At 40.7% G+C, this 22,216-nt stretch overlaps 1 protein-coding gene and 1 long non-coding RNA gene across 3 annotated transcripts; both read left to right on the forward strand.

Moving 5' to 3' along the window:
- Positions 1 to 1,067: 1,067 nt before the first annotated feature.
- LOC139461094 (uncharacterized) lies at positions 1,068 to 5,022 on the forward strand. Its single transcript, XR_011652873.1, has 2 exons — positions 1,068 to 1,282; positions 3,987 to 5,022. It is a non-coding gene; the product is annotated as an uncharacterized lncRNA (long non-coding RNA).
- Positions 5,023 to 8,969: 3,947 nt separating this feature from the next.
- Positions 8,970 to 19,081, forward strand: LOC139461103 (daf-12-interacting protein 1-like). 2 transcript variants are annotated; one of them, XM_071242640.1, is made up of 5 exons: positions 8,970 to 9,123; positions 11,156 to 11,352; positions 12,260 to 14,117; positions 15,445 to 16,093; positions 18,144 to 19,081. In XM_071242640.1, exons 2-5 carry the CDS (start codon positions 11,187 to 11,189, stop codon positions 18,153 to 18,155), a joined length of 2,685 nt encoding a protein of 894 aa, XP_071098741.1. In that variant the 5' UTR covers positions 8,970 to 9,123; positions 11,156 to 11,186; the 3' UTR covers positions 18,156 to 19,081. The 2 variants fall into 2 exon arrangements, with proteins under 2 accessions (XP_071098741.1, XP_071098733.1); XM_071242632.1 differs by lacking the exon at positions 8,970 to 9,123 and adding an exon at positions 9,230 to 9,285.
- The last annotated feature ends 3,135 nt before the right edge of the window (positions 19,082 to 22,216 follow it).

The following is a 22,216-nucleotide window of genomic DNA, read 5'->3' on the forward strand; positions in this document are numbered from 1 at the left end:
TACATACACCAGGTGTTGAACCTGGGAAGATTCGGGGTAGAATAGGTCTTCAGCAACCCATGCTTACCGTAAAAGATGACTATGCTTGTTGTAAAAGGCGACTAACGGGATCGGGTGGTCAGGCTCGCTGACTTGGTTGATACATGGCATCGATCCCAATTGCGTGGATCGATGCGCATGATGTCAATCACTGGATTGTCTGTTCCAGACTCGATTATTTACAGACCGCCGTCATATAGCTGGAATATTGCTGAGTGCGGCGTTAAACAAAAAACAAACAAACAAACCAGGTGTAAATATTAAGTTAAAATAACTTGTAAATAACCTAAATATCATACTATTAATCTCGGTGCACACAAATCACGTTATGATGACATCTTTTTCTATTTTTACTTGCTCAAAATGGCAGTATGATAACTCATGCATATAGAGAAAAGGTTACCAAATATTGTCAAATAACTTCTATAAGCTCAATATGTATCCCACATTACTGAGCTAGTTGGTGTTGAGTACAGTGAACCAATATGTCCAAAGTATCTATAAAACCTTGGTGCCAGAGAATAATCATTCTCGATTGTCTGACGAATCGGATTTGGTTTGGCGTTTAGTTAAGGGCAAAATTGTAGTGAAATCATATGAATGGATCACTAAAGATCGCTGGAATATTGCTGAGTGCGGCGTTAAACAACAAACCAACCAGCCAACCTTATCTCAGCCTCGGACCAATTAGTTATTCACCGAGAGCGGTTTACGGAATCCTGGCCACCTGAAGATTGTGTTGTTACTGTATCATATCACTTTAAACCACCTCGCTGCTATTTTCCTATTTTCATTCCTGTGTTATGGACACTTTCTTATGTTAAATACTAGTAACAGTATGAAACTGATGTATGGTCGCAAGTCCCTTGTACCCCAAAACAACTCCGAAAGCAGCACGAAGATACGATCCGCACTGAACAGTGAACAAGCTCTCTCACACACACAGGTAGCGTTCTTATCTCCCCTTCAATAACCTATGGTCGATAGGTGTCGCTGTTTAAGTGATTGTAATACAGAAAATATGGCGTAATAACAAAACTTCCTGTTTAGGGGTGGTGGTATTTCACCGTAGAAGTTTTGTCGTATTCAGGTACAAGAAAGCATAAGGCGTGCAATTCAGTTGTCTATTGCAATATGCACTCAAATAACTGCTAGGAAAAAATGAGTATATTTCCAGGCCTATTACGCCAAATGCAAAATGTACTTGGCGACATACTTGGTCCCGCTACCGCACCAGCACACGGCAAGTTCATTTATTTTAATTTCATCCTTCTTGTACAAAATCGATGATAAGTTATCTATATCTTTTTCTTCCCTTTAGTCAAGCTCATGTGCCACTGTAGCCAGTCATCTGGTAGCATTTAGTCAAAATCACTTGTTCATGGGATGTCTACAGTGTTGTATTGTCGTGGGTATATGAAGGGCGCTCAAAACTATCACATACTGAATCAGATAAAATAGATTATGTACCTGGATTGTTAACATACAGTTGATGCAACAACACGCAGTGGTGATAATGTATACAATGCCGTAGCCGTGGGGAGGGGGGGGGGGGGGGGGGGGGTTGTGTTTGTAAACAGTGTTTATTTAAATAAAATACAAATTTGGGACAAGTGGTACTTGGACAAATATTTGCGCCCACCCCCTGTCAAAAAAAAGTTAACTACGCCTTGGTAAACAGGTTGCAGAAAGTGATGATGTCAGAATATTCCTGGGTATCAAATTCCAAAGATGATATATGATCACTAAATATGAATACACATACTATATATAATCATACAACAGTTAGTTTATGCACACGTGTGTTCATAATTGTGCTGACGTTTACATACAACCTTAGACAAGTTATTGCACAATGTTGTTAATTGTGTCTATGGATATAAGGTATAGTACTTATGGAATATGGTACACAGATTGTACTTATAGTAACAATAAGAATATTTCCACACATAGTATTCCAACTCTTCAATCTTTTCAAGTCCATATGAGGACAGAAGGTCGCCTCGTGGTTATAGCGTTCGCTCGTAATGCCGAACGACTGGGTTCGATTCCCTTCATGGGACAATATGTGAAGCCCATTTCTGGTGTCCCCCGCCGTGATATTGCTGGAATATTGATAAAAGCGGCGTAAACCCAGACTCACTCTCCCAAGCCCATATGTTAAAACTTGCATCGTGAACAACATCACAAGCGGTAAACCAGAAATGACGTTCACACAGTGAACTCATCGGAAATGAAAGCAGGATATCCTCGATGGTCAGTGACAGAAGCGTCCGTTTACAAGAGCAGAAACACTTGAGTATGCACAGTCTTCAAAGTCGCTATACTTCAAGGCTGTCACTTGTATGCCATATATACATTCAGCATGTCACATTTCAATTATGAATGTTATATGGGTAATAATCTTTTCTTACTATTTTTATTTTTACATTGGAAATGGTTTGTCTTTCCCTGGAACCTACATCGTAAATTTCTTGAGTAAAATTGATACAGGACGAGGATGGTGTGTGGAAGAAGATACGCAAGCATGGAAATATATAACGTTGTCCTATTCAGTGTGTGTGTGTGTGTGTGTGTGTTTGTGTCTCTCTCTCTCTGTGTATGTGTGTGTGTGTGTGTGTGTGTGTGTGTGTGTGTGTGTGTGTGTGTGTGTGTGTGTGTGTGTGTGTGTGTGTGTGTGTGTGTGTGTGTGTCTCTAACATGAATACCCCCACCTAGCGGCACAGTATACACAGTATACTGACTCAAGTCCTTGTTTTAGCTCCAGACAGGGTAACAACAAGTAACATTTTTAACGTCTTTTGGTATGACGCGGCCGGGGACGCTCTACTACTAGACTACGGAGGCGGTCTTCCTAGTCGGAACCCCATAGTCGGAACCACTGGGGCAATATGGCACTGGTACTGAAATAGCCCCCTCTACTCGGAACATGTCTGTTTAAAGTATGAGATCGGATGGTTGATGCTGGAGTGGGAAGATTGAACATAATACCTATCAATGGAAGTTTCTTAACATTATGTAACCGCAACGACGTAGGTGACGAATACCATTATTTACTTCTGTCTGACGATTTTAACAGATGGAATTTTAGAAAAAAAACGCGTGCAGGTAATTACAGCACCATCACAAGCGTGTGTGGTTACAAAGTGATCACAGAACAGAACTTAATTCCACTCAAGACTATGTACGTAGTATGCTGAGGTTAGCAGAGTAGCATATTTGTTTTTGATGTCGACTGTTTCACATTTGTTAAAATTATTCTACTGAAATTAGAATTTCATTTAATTTGCTTTGAAACACTTATTCTATGGGATTGCAATAAGCATGGCACACACACACACACACACACACACACACACACACACACACACACACACACACACACACACACACACACACACACACACACACAAGCATATGATGTATCATTAACATACATGTATGTCACATATTTCATGGGCGTTTACGTTTTTGCTGATTAATCATTTGTTTGAATATTGAATATAACTCATACACCTCTGGTCCTTTTTGGAGTTTTAATATTTATGATCGAAATGATATTTTATATTGATCGGTACGATCGGTACGAAAACGGCTGAATAAGCCTATGTCATAATGAAACGCCAGCAACACGTTTATGACAGGAACGAATGCGTTAAACTGTAAACCATTTTATGAAATACGAACATCTTCTGAAAGTGGCGTCGAGAAGCTAGTGATGAAAGCTGTTTCATGACGAATGAAGTGTGCCTTTTACAGTAGCGCATATTGTAATACGTCCATATTGTTCTTCATAATTAATGTTAATTCGAAAAACTAAACTAGTATGTTCAGATAAGCACTCTATGTGATACTGCATTCATACTTATGGTTCCAAGAGGAAAGTTGTTTCTGAATGCATTTCCTTCTTGGTATGTCATATACTTTCATTGAATTGTTATTTTCAGATAAGCAGTCATGTCCAAGCAACCCTGTGCAGATGGGTAATTGTGAACCATACACTACTCTCTACCACGCTGTGCTCATATACGATAAGGATGACGAAGACGACGTCTTGACACTACAAACACGTCTAAACAATATAGTTCTCCGTCACGGTATACACGCGAAGGTGGCACTGCTAGATGACATAGAACCCGACGGAGGAACGGAAATCGCATCATTCGATGCGTGTTTCAAACAATGTGTTTTATTCTTTTTATTCATAACGAAACCATTTATGCAAAACCGCTATGATAAATGGAAGTACGAAGTGGGACTGACTATTTCCTTGGCACATGGATCTAATATAGACCGGGAACCTTTTGTTATTCCGATTTTCACAGACAATAAAGATACAGTAGGTTATCTTAAAGATAAACCTACGCTCACAGCTGTATCTGGCATCACATATCGCGGCTGTGAATGGAATCAGGGCGTGGAAAGAAGCTTCCGCAAAAACTTGGAGAAGGCACAAGAAAGACGGCATGTCAAACTAAATGGGACTTCAGTGGATCAACCAGACTGACAACTTCTTTGATAGGCATTTAGAAGTTGGAGTACCAAGTAAGGATAAGAACTTATGGATGAACAACTTCTTTATTACAATTAAGAGCAACGTTTCGGTGTAGGTTCTAACACCGTTATCAAGCAAGTGACAGACTGACAGTTGATGCAGTGTTCCATTAACACATCACACGATCAGTTGTTCCTGTTTGGACAATGACTTGTGACTTCTAACAAAGGTGGTGTGGTACTCACTGTGAATATTTCCAAGGGAGCTGACGATGAAGTACGAAGGTACCCCAATCCATCAACAGTAGCAGGAAGTATTGCCGCGCGCGCGCTTCGGCGTCATGTAATGTGGCGTGGAGTTGCATTACATAAACGAGAAACTTTCTTTCGTCAACATGAAGTATTCTTATGTGATACATAAATCATAATAAACGCGTATGTAAATATGAATTTTTATTCTTCATAATAAATGCATTTGTAAATAATATAGTACGGGTTTTTTTTATTTGTGGAGTTATAATAATAGATGTCAATGCGTCAATAATTCCAATTGATACATACACCAGGTGTTGAACCTGGGAAGATTCGGGGTAGAATAGGTCTTCAGCAACCCATGCTTACCGTAAAAGATGACTATGCTTGTCGTAAAAGGCGACTAACGGGATCGGGTGGTCAGGCTCGCTGACTTGGTTGATGCATGTCATCGATCCCAATTGCGTGGATCGATGCGCATGATGTCAATCACTGGATTGTCTGGTCCAGACTCGATTATTTACAGACCGCTGTCATATAGCCGGAATATTGCTGAGTGCGGCGTTAAACAAAAAACAAACAAACAAACCAGGTGTAAATATTAAGTTGAAATAACTTGTAAATAACCTAAATATAATACTATTAATCTCGGTGCACACAAATCACGTTATGATGACATCTTTTTCTATTTTCACTTGCTCAAAATGGCAGTATGATAACTCATGCATATAGAGAAAAGGTTACCAAATATTGTCAAATAACTTCTATAAGCTCAATATGTATTCCACATTACTGAGCTAGTGGGTGTTGAGTACAGTGAACCAATATGTCCAAAGTATCTATAAAACCTTGGTGCCAGAGAATAATCATTCTCGATTGTCTGACGAATCGGATTTCATTTGGCGTTTAGTTAAGGGCAAAATTGTAGTGAAATTATATGAATGGATCACTAAAAGTCAATGATGACCCAATGTGTCCATGAAAAACACTTAAAGTAGACTGAGGGGCAAAAGAAACTATACATCTACGTTGATTTTATTATATGTTTGATTTTCAATTGACCAGCGATATAATAATCCAAAACAATTAACTGTATTGAGGCTTAATCTGCACTCAAATAATCCTTAAAAAGGTTTTATTCTTATACATATAATTTGATTTAAAACTTGTGGGGACATTTGGTTGCGAATTCATTTTTTACCCTAGACTTTATTGAACCAATTTATTTTTACACAAATTTGACCAGCCACAGATTACATTTTACCAACTGTTGCAGGAATGGGTGATGGTTAAAGAAGCATAATTATATACAACAACTGTTCAATTCATAATCAATTCATCATTCTTGATTGCTACACAGCTCATGTTTCAATACTCTATATATTACATTGAATTATATTTCGGTTTTATGTCATGGACCTTCAATTGGAGTCAAAAGAAACGAAATGAATATCCGTTACTTCTAAAACATTTTTGTTGTCACTCGTTCTCCATATTCTCCGTGGGAAACACCCCCGAAGAACACTTCTTTCCTGTGGCCAACAAACTGATATTAAACTGTGTGGACGTGGACGTGTTGCATGTAACACATGTCATATTTGTGATTCTCGTACTTTTTGGGGGTTGAGTAGCGTCCTGGATTCGAACCCACACTTGCCAGAGTGGGGCACCTAATCACCACAGTCAGCGATCTAACCCACTCAGCCACCGAGGCTTCCACAAAAATGAAAGTCCGACAACTGGTAGTCTAGATCACATACTTTGAGTACCCCTCCGACTGGAGCACACAAAGTCAGCGATCTAACGATATGCTGGCGATTAGGTGCCTCACTCTTGCAAGTGTGGGTTCGAATCCCGGACGGGACTCAACCCCCCAAAAAGTACGAGAATCTGTACTTTACTAAGAAAGTGTTATCCCAAATATAACGTGTTACATTTGACCACTTTCTAAATGGCATTGTGTATTGATAGACGCGTTGCATGACTATCTCTACCTACGTCCCTCACGTCAAACGACAAGCACAGAGAGCTGTAATTAACTGAGTTTAACAGGAAACATGGAACACCTACAAAATAAGAAGTGATATGTAACAAACAGGTTGCGATCACTGATTTCTACAGTGGGCGTCCAATGGTACGGGCATCTTTAATACTGTACACAGCGTATATTTCATAGATATCCGTGTTCTCCCACACGCTTCAATGTAGGCCAGGGATAAGGAAAGGCCCCGACTGAATTAAAAATCAGGTCGGTACATTGACTGCTGGTTATTGTCAAGTAGAGTACGAGAGAAGACCGACGCTCAGTGGTGACGTACATGATTGGTGTGTTGTCGACTGTGTGGATCGTCGTCCTCTGATTTCTATTTTCCGGTTTGATCATAATTCAGTGTTGATAAATCACAACTAATGTTTTATTTGTCAAACGAGAAATGAGAGCATACCTGAGATACAAGAATGGCTATGATTGAAATTAAGGGTAAGTTATGGGTACATGGGTGAGGTGAAATGGGGTTTAACGTCGCGTTCAAGATTATTGCACTTCTCTAGCCACGTTCATGCACGTGTGTGTATCTATTGTACTAGTCCGAACTAATGTCGATTTTTATGGTGCTAGCCCACAAAGATACCATGCCACAGTTTAACATGAATACCCCACACACATTCGGTACAGACTCCGAACTTGCCAGTCCATCTTTTGCCCCTTAATGCAGAGCGCCAGGCAGGGTAACAACAAAGACCATATTTTAACATCTTTCGGTATGACGCTGCCTGGGAGCGAACCCCGGACCTTCCGCTCTCCGGGCAGACTCGTGGGTACATTAGCGAAGGAGGAAACAATAACGGCATCAAGATAGTACGTATGTGTGAGTTGAATTTAACACGGTTAAAGTATTTCAGTCAGTTGATGTAATTTCGAATAGGTTCCCTACCGAGAGACCTGTGAAGATCCGGATGGAATGGGTCTTCAGCAATCCATGCTTGCTGTCAAAAAAGACTATGCTTTTCGTAAAAGACGACTCAAGGGATCGGGTGGTCAGGCTCGCTGACTTGGTTGAAGCATGTCATCGTGTCCCTATTGCGTGGATCGATGCTCATGATATTAATCACTGGATTGCGTGGTCCTGACTTGATTATTTACAGACCGCCGTCATATAGCTGGAATATTGCCGAGTGCGGTGTTTAATGATAAACAAACAAACAAAACAAAACAAACTGTCAATGTCGAACTAACGTAAAAGGAACGTCAACAGTTTTTGTTCGGACCAGACACATACGATAAAGCGAGGCAATTAAAGGGGAAGTAACTCTTGTGTGACAATAGTTCCGTCAAAGTGGGATGTTCCTTGCAGTGAAAATCTAGTGTTATGTTCACAGCAATGAAAATATCACTTTTCTCAACTTCAGAAACTCAGTCTTTCACACTGAAGTACATAATAAAACATTACATTCGTGTTCATGCCGTGTGCCTAAATTTTGGTATTTCCCTCTCGCTCGGGAAATACCGGAATTTAGACACTCGTATCGTAAACATAGTATGACATGAACACATGTAATATTCTCTATATTTCCGTAACCTGTAAGAAAATGTGCTATTCGGCTTGTCCCGGAATAACATGAAAGTTATCAAACTCGTCATTTATGGCCGAGACCATATCGGTATATGGTCTCTGGTCGTGGGTACTATGGAACTGATGAACAACCCATACAGATCGAGACTGGAATATCGAATCAAGATAGTACAGCCTAGACTCCCCCTTTTATGAGCAATCTAAAAGATTATTGGTTTGACATATGGTATGGGATAATAAGTTCAATATATTTAGACTATGAATATTAATTTTGCATGGTTGTTTTTTTTCTCCGCAAGAATTAACCGGATCCTCACTATTTCTTTAATAAATCGTCCGCTGTGGTCTTGTCAGTGTTTCGCAATTGTAAACAAATTCATGACTCAGATGCTGTTTTATTTCCGACGGAATTTCCATTTCGGTTCTATCCGATCTAAATTTACTTCCCCTATGTCCGGTATAGTTTTGGTTCTTCAAGCTCCTGGCCAGCGCGTGACACCTTCCCTTACACACTTCCGTAACATTGTATAGAGCTCCGTGAACGACTATCACTGCGAGGAGCTTGGGTTAAGTCAAGGGTAGGTTACTCTCAGCCTCGTGTTGGAATCGGGAAGTCCCCGATGTATGACACGATTTAGCGCATTCTGTAATTTGTTTTATTTAAAAGAGGAATCGCTTGTCCTGATAAGAAACAAGAGGACATCGAACGTGTGATCTGACAACCAATCCTTTTCATGCCATGGAAGATGCTGCCAATATGACAGAGGTGAGACGCAGAACTTCATTCATAGTCAATTTGAAACCGAAAGTATTCTGAACTTCGGATCAAAGTCTGGCATTCCCCTTTTGTAACTAACCCACACAGTTGTGCCATGACTCTGCCAGTTGCTCACGTGTCTTCCTCGTTCCTTCAAAATCCGGTAGTAAGGTATTTATAAACAAATTTAGTAATTAAGATGTTCTGTTTAATGTCAATATGATAGTAGATCTGCTGGTACCCGTTGACAATCAGATCACCGACGATGCAATTTGTTTATTACGTGTCGTTCTTATGCTAATGAACCTGCCACCTAAGCTTAATTAGAATCAAACTTGTTTGTTGTTGTCGTCTTTGTTTCCAGTTAAGGTCTAATGACAGTTAATACTAATAAGACCCTAATATACAAGTTGTATTTAAAGAGGAAAATACAACACAAACACACACACACACACACACACACACACACACACACACACACACACACACACGGATGGAAGAGCAATACATAGCAGTCTATCATATCTGAAAGTTGATAATATTGTGAAAAGGTGACCCCGCGACATAATGTAACATTTGTCATGTTAGGCTCCTGGTAGGGACTGAAATAGTGCTGTACAAGAACTAGGGGCACAGTTGTCTAAGTTGACATTATTCGCTGTCCAGATATCTATGGTCATATGTTTCAATCCTGGGTTGTTGGGATTATGTTTCTAGGTTTGTGATAACAATACAATAGACACATGGTAAACGTGATCGAAGACTGGCATCACTTCAAGCTTTAATGCCACATTAACCTGACACACCATTAAACTGAAATACTGTTTAAATCTGAGTTAGACCCAACACACTGAATCACTCATACACTGTTAAAGAACTTGTGTCAAAACTTGGGAAACAAACGCCATATTTAGTTAAACTCTCCTACATATTTTGTGGTATGAGTCACACAACCCCCACCCCCCCATGGCCATAGGGGATTCCCCTACAAATTAGAAACTCAGCCCTGCATTCTGTGCCTGTTGTGTTAGCTGATGCATGAAGATGGGGCATGATGTGGCACTTTGAGTGAAAATGTTACATAATGAAAGTAAGACTAATGGTCTCTCACCATGTACTCACTCAGCATGTACCGAGGGCGACTGAATGTTATTTTATGTAGCTCATGCTATCAACCACTGTTTGGCCTGGCCCCAAATGGATTATTACCAATCTCCTAAAATCAAATTTTAGTTCTCACTACCGCTAAACAAATTGATAAAGGTCACCCTTGACTACTTGATACAGGTAACAATTGTCTAGTGGACTCTTTGTAGGTAACACTTGTCTAGTGGACTTGATACAGGTAACACTTGTCTAGTGGACTCTTTGTAGGTAATACTTGTCTAGTGGACTCTTTGCACGTAACACTTGTCTAGTGGACTTGATACAGGTAACACTTGACTAGTGGACTTGATACAGGTAACACTTGTCTAGTGGACTTGATACAGGTAACACTTGTCTAGTGGACTTGATACAGGTAACACTTGTCTAGTGGACTTGATACAGGTCACCCTTGACTAATGGACTCTTTGTAGGTAACACTTGTCTAGTGGACTTGATACAGGTAACACTTGTCTAGTGGACTCTTTGTAAGTAACACTTGTCTAGTGGACTTGATACAGGTAACACTTGTCTAGTGGACTCTTTGTAGGTAATACTTGTCTTGTGGACTTGATAGAGGTAACACTTGACTAGTGGACTTGATACAGGTAACACTTGTCTAGTGGACTTGATACAGGTAACACTTGTCTAGTGGACTTGATACAGGTAACACTTGTCTAGTGGACTTGATACAGGTAAAACTTGTCTAGTGGACTCTTTGTAGGTAACACTTGTCTAGTGGACTTGATACAGGTTAAACTTGTCTAGTGGACTTGATACAGGTCACCCTTGACTAGTGGACTCTTTGTAGGTAATCCTTGACTGGTGGATTTGATACAGGTCACCCTTGACTAATTGTTCCTGAACAATGTGTCTGACAACGTTTTTAATGCCACAGATGCAGGCTTGAGGAGGAATGGTTGTGCACCATGTCCAGGCTGCCCAGCATTGTGACAACCGACAGCGAACCAACAGATTCCCCCCAGTCATCTTCGGGCTCCGTGGGGTCAGGGACACAGCCTCCAAGCATGTCTGGGTCATCACCACCACAGCAGGGTGGCCAAGGCGCCAGGAAGAAGATACCTCCTGATATACGTAAGCAGGGATAATTCTAGGATGGGGCCTTATGCTTTTAGCCCCTAAATTTGAAAATAGGCCCACTTTTTCAAATACAATGGGGCATTATAACACTGTGCTGTATGGGTAAGTGTGGGTGTACACGGAATAAATTAAATTTTCACATAAAGGGCCCATTTCAGAAACTAGGATCCATTTTGTTAAGAAATGGAGACTTTTTGTCTTTTTCAATGGCTCTGTCATCTGTCAACACAGTCTCATGCGCTGAGGTAGTCCTGCGCCATGACCTGTGCAATTTATATACAGATATAGATATATATAGATATGGATATATATTTATGGATATTTTTGTACTAAAACCCTAGGCAAGTCTAGATCAAACTAAACCAAGTCTAGTTTCCTTGATATGAAAACAGCAGAATAGGAAAGATTCTTTTGAAGAAAAATAAATTACAATTATTTTGAAGAGTTGAAGTTGAGTTGAAAGATAAATTTCATGGTTTATGCTGACAGCCCGAAATGTTTAACATGTTTAAGTACGGCATGATATATGTTTCCCGAATTTAATTGCCCATAATTAAGTGTGCATATAACAAGTGCGTATTATACGCGAATAAATAAGTCTTGTGTATATTAATCAATCGGAAGGGGTGCTAATTGGGATTGTTCACTAGCCAATATATTAGCCGTGACCGTTTATTAGAGCGGGGCGCTTATTACGTCGAATACAATATGTGGAAAATGGTGAGTATCTGTTGGTAAATCATGATCTTAGGTTTGTTAACCAAATACGTAACATCATTCATGTCCATGACCAGATAGCTTGAAATGTTTCATAAAATACCAGGAACAAATCATAGCCAGTGATTACTGGATGTCTGATGTATACAAAAACATCTGAGATATGTTTTCATTATTTTCCCAGGCTCGGTGGACAGCGGATATTGCGAAACAAGCCACGCTCAACACGTTGTTTCAGATGCTGTACCATCTATGGAACCATTAAGCATGGAAACCATGAACCTCCAGCCGTCTGGAGGGAGCTCAGTAGACCTCCCTGCCTCTACCATGGACACAGTCAGTCACATCAGAGACCATCTGGTACACCAAATCCAGAAGTCAGTGGGTGGGAAAGGAAAGAAGGAAGACTCCTCCTCAATGACCCTTGCTTCTATTCCAAGCTCCTCCTCTCCCTCATCCTGCTCATCCTCCAGTGGTGCCCAGGATGTGACGGAGGAGGACATTCAGAAGCTCCTGAATGAAATGCCACCTGACATGAGGGTTGATTTCCAAGATGCCATGGTGCTGTACTGTGAAGAGGATAGGGACAGAGTTATGGAGTTTGTTGATCATTTCAAAGAAATAAGCTTATTTGGCGTTGACACGCCGAAGATTGTATTAAATGATGATATTGCCATATCCATAGGATCAAAGTTCAAGGCATTAGAGTTCGGCATTGATAGATGCACTTACGTTTTCCTCTATATAACAGATTTGTTTTGTCGTGATTCTTGGTCTGAATATTCTAGTGAGACTTGTTTAATGGAAGCTATTCATAATCCTGACAAAAAATGGTGTGTTGTGCCAGTGTTCACAGAACCAAAGCGAAGAGCTAGTTTCCGAATCCCTCCAAGTCTTAATTCATTGAAGGGAATTCAGTACTGGACAAATGACAAGTTTTTCAGAGATTCAGTTCAAAAACTTTTAGAGGAGAAGTTGTACATTAGGAAAAAAAATGAAAGACAGTTGACAAGAGAGAGAAAAGAATGGGTGACAAAATATAGAATAAAAAAATATGAGGATGAAGTACAAGAACAGAAGGAAAATCTTGCTCGACAGAAACGTGAGAATGATGCAAGGAGAGCAAGGGAGCACAAGATGGCGGAGATGGAAAGATTAGAAAGGGAGGAGCAGCTGCAACATGATTTGGAGTTGAATCGTCTGAAGAGTCAGTCACAGAGTGATATGCAGAGTATGTTGCAACAGTTTGCTCAGAAGTTTAATGTTGCATCGAACTTAAAATCTACCGAGGCTAGAAGTGAGGAAAGCTTTATACCCCCTGGTGTTACACCACATGACTTCATGCAATGGCTGAGACAGAGGTCGGGGCAATCATCAGAGCATCTGCAGTCTGTTGGTAGTCATCCTGACTCAAATACTCAAGCTACATCATCGATGCGAAGATCCGCCTCTGATCATATAGGCTTGTCTTCAAGGGCAAGTAGAGATAGATGCGGGCTGCGTGGGCTGCAGGAGACGAGTGTGGACCCACCTAGAGGTGATGAGGGCAGTACTGGCTTCAGTGTCCTTCCAGGAAACAGGAAGAATACTGGTTCAGCAGGTGTTGCTAAGTTCTTTAGCCTGCCTAACCGGCCTGTACATGGAGAAGGTGATACTTCACAAGCAAAAAGTTTGCCTCCTGAAGCATCTATTGATGATCTAGAAGAAGACTTCAAGTCTATAGGTCCTGGGTCGCTTAATCCAGATTACTCATACCAGGATTCAGGCCGGGGAGGACACACGCCATCCCAGAGACCAGGAGGCAGAGATGAGGTTCACTACCACTACCATTATTATGGTGATCCAGAGGACAAGAAGAGTTCATCAGCTGAGAAGAAAGAGCCAGCTCCTGTTAACATAGTTGGGGCCACGGTTGTTCAGATAGGGAATGACAACACGGTGAAGTTGCTAGGGGGGCAGGTGGTGTCAGGTGCCGAGGAATTGGCGGTGGACAGTGAGGAAGAAGATGAGGATCCTCCCACGCATTCAAAGGAACCAGGAGGGTAAGGACCAATGAATGCTGTTGTCACGATTTTCAATTTTGAAATTTATAATTTTTGGTTATATGTTCAACATGTTCAAAGTTGTACAAGGTAGTTAGTCTGCAGGTTTACACAACTTCCATGCAAATCCCCCCACATCAGTAGTGTTTTCTAGGAGCCGATTTACATCCCCGATGCATCTTTTGCAAACACAACTGGCATATACAGTAAACTACAGTTGTAACGAACTCAAAGGGACCAGTAATTTTAGTTTCTTATTTATTATATACTTCAGTGTGAAAGACTGAGTTTTCTGAAGTTGAGAAAAGTGATATTTTCATTGCAGTGAACATAACACCTGATATTTCACTGCAGTGAACATAACACGTTGACGGAACTATTTCGTACACTAACTGTTGATTTACGTCAGTTCAACGTTGACAAGTTATATAATGACAGATGGTCATTTATGTAGTTAATACCGATTCTTACCGTTTGTTATTTTGTTGAAAATGATTTGTATTAAACTGTGAATTTCTCTTCTGATTTGTCAGTCGATACTTAAGTTTGCAAAGCGCCATTTTGTTACTTGAATTGCGTGTATTCTTTCGCTTCGAACAACCGTCTCATTGATTTGAAATTTATTTTTTGATGAAGTTGATTTTGTATATAATCATATCCAAATGTACACTATTGAATTTAAGTGACATCAAATATTTTTGGTTACTTTTGTTTATATATTTTAAGATTTAGCAAAGACGGAACTACATTTTTAGTCATACTTACAGGGGTTGGAAAACCGTCCATGTGTGTTATGTAGGGAGAATTTACACTTGAAGGTTTTACATTGGTTATGAAATAATTTAATCTTCCTGCAGACAACTACACCAAAAGTATATAATAAATTGGATATTTCATGTGTCGAGTGAAATATGATGTTTCTCTCATCTCGTAACGGGGAGGAAAGAGATATTTTCACTCGTGGCTATGCCACTCGTGAAAATATCTCCTCCCCCCCCCCCCCCCCTCTCATCACTCGGTGAGAGAAACATGAAATTTCACTCGACACATGAAATATCCTCTATAACTGTAGTTTGTTATAAACATTTATACAGCAAATATACAGAAAATGGTTGGGACCAAAATAACAGTTTGTTATATCCGCCAGTTCATTATGAGCGTGTTCGTTATAAACGTAGTCTACTGTTTGTTGGATTTATCACATGTGTTTTTCAATGTGGGTAATATCAACCATGTCTTAGTTAATTGGTATTTGCCAAGCCTTTGGCGAGGCAAATACGAATTAACAGGGCCTATTGCCATGAATTTGTTTATACATCTTTTCCAGTGGGCCTGCGCTGTCAGCAGTTTCAGGAAGTCAGCCGCCATCCACCATATACCAAGACAACAACCCTTCAGTGGTTCCTCATCACTCACGCCAAGTACAGCTGCCCTCCAGGACACCTGAACCAGCTGGCACAGGAATCTCACAAGCACCAGCTGCAGCAGCCCCATCTCAACATGTGGCGGCAAGAAATGTGGATGTGCAACCAAGAACACAACCCATTGCACCTGTTTCAAGAAATGTGCCCAGAGTAGCTCCACATCTGCCTCCGAACCCATCAACAGCAGGAGCACCACCGGTGACGTCTTCAGGGCCGGTGGGGGCAGGGTTTGGGGACATCCCCAGTGTGCAGAGACACTCAAGTTCATCCCTGTCTGCGCTGCAAGCTCAGCCTTCTGCTCCAGTGAGGCCTGTGGGAGTTGCAGCCCTGATCTCTCGGGGTGTTGATGGGAGGAGGGACGGAGGCAGGGGGGACTGTGCACAGGAGAACATTGCAGCAGTTAGAGAACCAGCTGTCACAGCACTGCAGAATGTGGGAACACCACCACAAGAACATTTAGAAATGGCGACAGAAAGTGTGGAAACTTTACCAAGTGAGGATGAAGACCCAATTACAGCGCAGACACTAGCAAAACAACGAGCTCTTGAAAGTGTGAGTAGTTGGGGATCTTAGTGAACAGTTATACTTGTAGCAGGGTTCTGACAAACTATTGTAACAGAGTTCCATTTATATTACCGTATTTGACGTAATAAGCGCCCCGCTCTAATAAGCGCCCACAGCGATATTTGCAAATATATTGGCTAGTGAACAATCCCAATCAGCACCCCTTTCCGATTGATCAATGTACACAGAACTTATTTATTCGTGTATAATATGCACTCGTGTGTTATATGCACCCTTAATTATGGGCAGTTAAATTCTGGAAAAATATGTCTGTCGTATGTAAACATCTCAGGCTGTCAGCTTAAACCACGAAATTTACGATCTTCCAACTCTGTTTTTTTTTTTATCCAAAATAATATTCTAATAAAAGACCCCTATTTCTAATTTTGAGAGCGCTCTGGGCGCTTATTACGTCGAATACGGTAAATAAGTGGTGACATCTGTTTGACATTGGGAGAGGACCTGTAACACAACAGTAATGAAAATGATTTATTGCCTTAAGGTTAGTTCATGCATACCCTTTTCTTTCATCAGAAAAGTGGAATGAAAAATTGAAATCAACCGTGAAACCTCATCATTCTGGAATCTTTTCTTTGGCTAAAAAAGATAATAGTCTTGTTTCTCAGGCGTCGCCCACATCATAATAAAGTCTGCCGCATTTTTTTTTACAAAACCCTAATACTTAAAAACAATGTGATCCAATATAACATGCAGTTGCTTCCCCTTTCCTGTGTTATGGTAATGGCCGCAATAGGAGTTTGTATGCTTCTTTATGTAGGGAAGCTCTGTTCAAGGTTGATGCTACGCAACTGTTAATTTGGTTACATAGTCGTTTGAACAGCAAAAAAAACCATAAACTTCCGCCCAGCCGTACTATATTTTCAAATGTCATTGCCTGAGAACCAATTCATTTATTTTTTTAAGACTTGTGGATGATTACTTTAAGATGTATGCATATATACACAGAGGGAATTACTAGGTAACCATGGTAACATGGGGATTCTGGGTTAGAATTGGTCCTCAGCAACCTATTTTGGTAATAAGAGGTAACTTAATGGATCTGGTGGTCATGCTCGCTGACTTGGTTCGTTGTGTGTCAGTGTACCATGACAACGTGGATTGAGACTCAAAATGTCAATCACAAGCATTATTGACCTCATATGAAGCCAGTAGTTGTACAATGTTGCTGTTTGGCAAAGGTCCTGGAGAGCTCAAACAACCCTACCTGTTAGGCCAATGGTGTCCTGGTGATAATTAGTCATATATAATTAAATTTTCATTGTGTTCATTGTAGTTCCTGCATTCTGATTAGATGAATGGGTCATGTGTTATTGCACTTGTTTCCCAGTGAATGTGAAAAATTAAGCCACGCTCAAGGAAGCAGACTACTTTTATAACTACAGAAAGTTGGGGAATCACAATATTACAGTCATGGGAATTCCCTTTCTGCTCACATGTATTGTCATGCACAGAATGTTTAGCTAAATTCATGCATATTCATTGTCCATACTACCCTTTGAGACCAAAGGCTGAGAAGATTGAAACAACAAACGTGGAGGCCTGCTCGCCTGTTGTTTTTTTTTGACTACGCGGATTCATACAGTTTGCACATCGGTTTTTCTAATCATACCTCTATGAACCAAAAAAAAAAGAATCCAGTCGATTCTTTTGTGTTAAATATGACATTGCTTCTGTTAATTATGGTAATCATATCTGTTAGTCCTAGCATTTGCAGGAAAACAAGGTAGTGTTTGGACATTTTGCACAAACTTCCCACAGGACTACCAAGCATTGTTCCCCTTAGGCCAAAGATGTTTTAAATTATTCCTGGTAACCAGTTGGTTACTGAAGTTGGTCATGTTTATTGCAACATTCCTAAGTTGTTTAATAGGTATTTCCTAGAAGTTGACTGATGACAAAGTAGACACAATTTATGGAAAATAACCTCTTTATTTACTGTAATGGCGAACTCAGTATTGATCCACATTCGCTGCCATAACAACCGCCATCTAACATCAGACCCAATTGTTTTTCGCAGGAAGTGGACTGAAGTAGACTTAAATGGACATGTGGCTGTATGATATGGCAGACAATGAAGACAGCGCAGTGGTCAGTCAGTGCAGACAATGAAGACAATGCAGTGGTCAGTCAGTGCAGACAATGAAGACAGCGCAGTGGTCAGTCAGTGCAGACAATGAGGACAATGCTGTGGTCAGTCAGTGCAGACAATGAAGACAGCGCAGTGGTCAGTCAGTGCAGACAATGAAGACAGCGCATTGGTCAGTCAGTGCAGACAATGAAGACAGCGCAGTGGTCAGTCAGTGCAGACAGTGAAGACAGCGCAGTGGTCAGTCAGTGAAGACCATGAAGACAATGCAGTGGTCAGTCAGTCCAGATAATGCAGCGGTCAAGACAGTGCAGACAATGGTCAGTGACAATCAGTCAGTGCGGTGTGTTGGAGGAGGTATTGTTTCCGAGCATCTGGCCACGGATCACCTCACGTCATGTAGAGTATGTCCGGAGCGAATCACGGAGACAGCCCCCATATTACTGCAGTGGTAGAAACCAATTCATTGTCGTCACTTAAGAACACAAGTCACCTAAGAACACCTTCAATGTACCTTAACCATTATAACCATTATTAATTATGGTAGGGGTATATGTCCAGAATCTTTAAGTGGCATTTAGAAGCTGTAGTACTGATGGAAGACAGGATTGACATATGGATGCCAATTATGTTGTCAAAATATGTGGATACAGGTGCTTGTACCTTCATGAAGCAAGTTACCTGCACCTAGTTAGGACACAACTGAACAGCAACACTGTCTCTGGAGATTGGGCCTCCTAACTTGCCTGCCATATTGAATATGTCATGCTTGCTGATTTCTCAGCCTCCTAACTTGCCTGCCATATTGAATATGTCATGCTTGCTGATTTCTCAGCCTCCTACTTTGCCTGCCATATTGAATATGTCATGCTTGCTGATTTCTCAGCCTCCTAACTTGCCTGCCATATTGAATATGTCATGCTTGCTGATTTCTCAGCCTCCTACTTTGCCTGCCATATTGAATATGTCATGCTTGCTGATTTCTCAGCCTCCTACTTTGCCTGCCATATTGAATATGTCATGCTTGCTGATTTCTCAGCCTCCTACTTTGCCTGCCATATTGAATATGTCATGCTTGCTGATTTCTCAGCCTCCTAACTTGCCTGCCATATTGAATATGTCATGCTTGCTGATTTCTCAGCCTCTTAACTTGCCTGCCATATTGAATATGTCATGCTTGCTGATTTCTCAGCCTCCTAACTTGCCTGCCATATTGAATATGTCATGCTTGCTGATTTCTCAGCCTCTTAACTTGCCTGCCATATTGAATATGTCATGCTTGCTGATTTCTCAGCCTCCTAACTTGCCTGCCATATTGAATATGTCATGCTTGCTGATTTCTCAGCCTCTTAACTTGCCTGCCATATTGAATATGTCATGCTTGCTGATTTCTCAGCCTCCTAACTTGCCTGCCATATTGAATATGTCATGCTTGCTGATTTCTCAGCCTCCTAACTTGCCTGCCATATTGAATATGTCATGCTTGCTGATTTCTCAGCCTCCTAACTTGCCTGCCATATTGAATATGTCATGCTTGCTGATTTCTCAGCCTCCTAACTTGCCTGCCATATTGAATATGTCATGCTTGCTGATTTCTCAGCCTCCTACTTTGCCTGCCATATTGAATATGTCATGCTTGCTGATTTCTCAGCCTCCTAACTTGCCTGCCATATTGAATATGTCATGCTTGCTGATTTCTCAGCCTCCTAACTTGCCTGCCATATTGAATATGTCATGCTTGCTGATTTCTCAGCCTCCTAACTTGCCTGCCATATTGAATATGTCATGCTTGCTGATTTCTCAGCCTCCTAACTTGCCTGCCATATTGAATATGTCATGCTTGCTGATTTCTCAGCCTCCTAACTTGCCTGCCATATTGAATATGTCATGTTTGCCGATTTCTCAGCCATTCTTTTCTGTACCATCCAAAATTTTGTTTCTCCTTGACCGAACAGAATTTTACTAGACTCCGGCTTTGGACTAGACATGCAAGTGGCTTAAGTCGCAGACTGTGAAAGTCATATGTAGCCTCTTTGTTTAAGGCTAAGAAATATAATAGTGTTGGTTCATTCACAGGCACTGCTCTCATCATCATGAAGTCTGTTGCACGTTTCGTTTTTATTTTAAAAAGAATCAAGAAATCTTAATGCTTAAAAACAGTGCTATCTAATGTAGAACTCAGTTACTTCCCTTTACATGCCCACTGCTTTACTGTGCATCTCGTGTGATGGTCATGGTGGCGATAGGAGTTTGTATGCTTGTTCATGAAGGGAGGCCCTTTCCCAGGTTGATGGTACACAACTGTTCATTTGGTTACATGCTAGTTTGAACAAGCAACAACCAAAAAACACCTGCCGCTGCACTAGTTTCAAAAGTCATTGCCTTCGAACCAATTTTTCTGATTGTTTTAAGCCTATCGTGACTAGTTGATGAATGGAGCTGCTATGTTGATGGATGACTGCCAAGGGGGGAAAGGGATTACCCTGATAAGTGATGTCACACTCTGACACAAGTACATGTAGTAGCAGAATGTCACGGGCAATTGGGAATGTCGAGCTGAGTTTTGTCCTGTTAATACCATTGGTTTTAATCCTTCAACACCATGTCCAGATTTTGCTTTCGTTTCACATCTACCAGGATGAGGTAGTATGAGGATTTGCTCACGAGGGAGGGACATGTCTGCCACACACTGACATCTGGTCATTATTGTCACTTGCAGAAAATTGATGCCTTGGCTACCAGGTGCTTAGCTATATATTGCTTATTTAATTTATTGTACAATAAACTAACACATAGCTATCAGCTTGGGGGATGCTTGGATTATTCCACATTGTGTTGTGGATTTTATGTGCCACATTTAGAAGAATGCTTCGAGTCAAGGAGATGCAGAATTAATATGATGCCTGTTGAGACAAACTGTCCTATTATGTGGACTCAATTTGTGTTTGTTGCCGTGGCAACCTTGTTAAAAATGCATCATGCAACAGATATCTTGCTCCCTTAAGGGTTTTAGATAGAACTGTAGAAGCAAGGAAACATCAGTGACTGCTGCTGTTTGTTTGTTTGTTTGTTTTTATCGCATGTCATTATACGTATGTGATATTTCCTCAAACCCTGTAGAGGAACACCCTTGCATCATAATACTGTGTGCTCAATGGGCAGTATTAAGTATTTCATAAATATGTTTATTAGAACTCCAAAGTCTGACGATGATTTAAACAAATACAGCGCAGATATTGACCGTATTCCGTGGTTGTTGACTGGAAGCTGACATGTTATAGTCTGAGACACCAACATACATTGTTTTGAGGTAGGAAATATTTTATAGAGTTTTTCATGTCCAACGGTTCTGTTTGCTGTTGCTGTTTGTTGAATGGCACATGAACGTGAAATGCTAAAACGGTTGATGTTTGGGCTGAATATTTCTTCAGTTTCTTTTGGCGATCTAGTATTCATGATCCTGCAATACACACAATTCAGAGACTAAAGAAAGTTTACTTCCGGTGGTTGATGTGTTTCTTCCATGTTGAAGTGTAAATGTGCTGTTAACACACTGAGGCCTGTCTTGTACAGCGGCACATTCGTTGTTGATGTAGATGGTGTGCTCTGCTAGTCAACACTTAATATATTGAGTGAACAAGTGAGTTGATAAATTGCATCAGCACTTTTAAGCTATGAGGCATCTCTGAATATTACTACTCAAAAGAATTCAAAGAACTCGTAGGAGGCGACTAACGCAATCGGGTGGTCAGACTTGCTGACTTGGTTGATGCATGTCATCGATCCCGATTGCGTGGATCAATGCTCATGATGTCAAACACTGGATTGTCTGGTCCAGACTCGATGATTTACAGTCCACCATCATATAGCTGGAATATTGCTGAGTGCGGCGTTAAACATCAAACCAACCAAACCTATCAAAGAACATCCGATTTTTTCATATGACTAAAGTTACTCTGTTATGATCGGTTGTTCATAACCTCTTTTGAGTAGTATGTTATGAA

This window comes from Haliotis cracherodii, unplaced genomic scaffold, assembly GCF_022045235.1.
Source record: "Haliotis cracherodii isolate W230 unplaced genomic scaffold, xgHalCrac1.p SCAF_1, whole genome shotgun sequence".
Classification (NCBI taxonomy): domain Eukaryota; kingdom Metazoa; phylum Mollusca; class Gastropoda; order Lepetellida; family Haliotidae; genus Haliotis; species Haliotis cracherodii.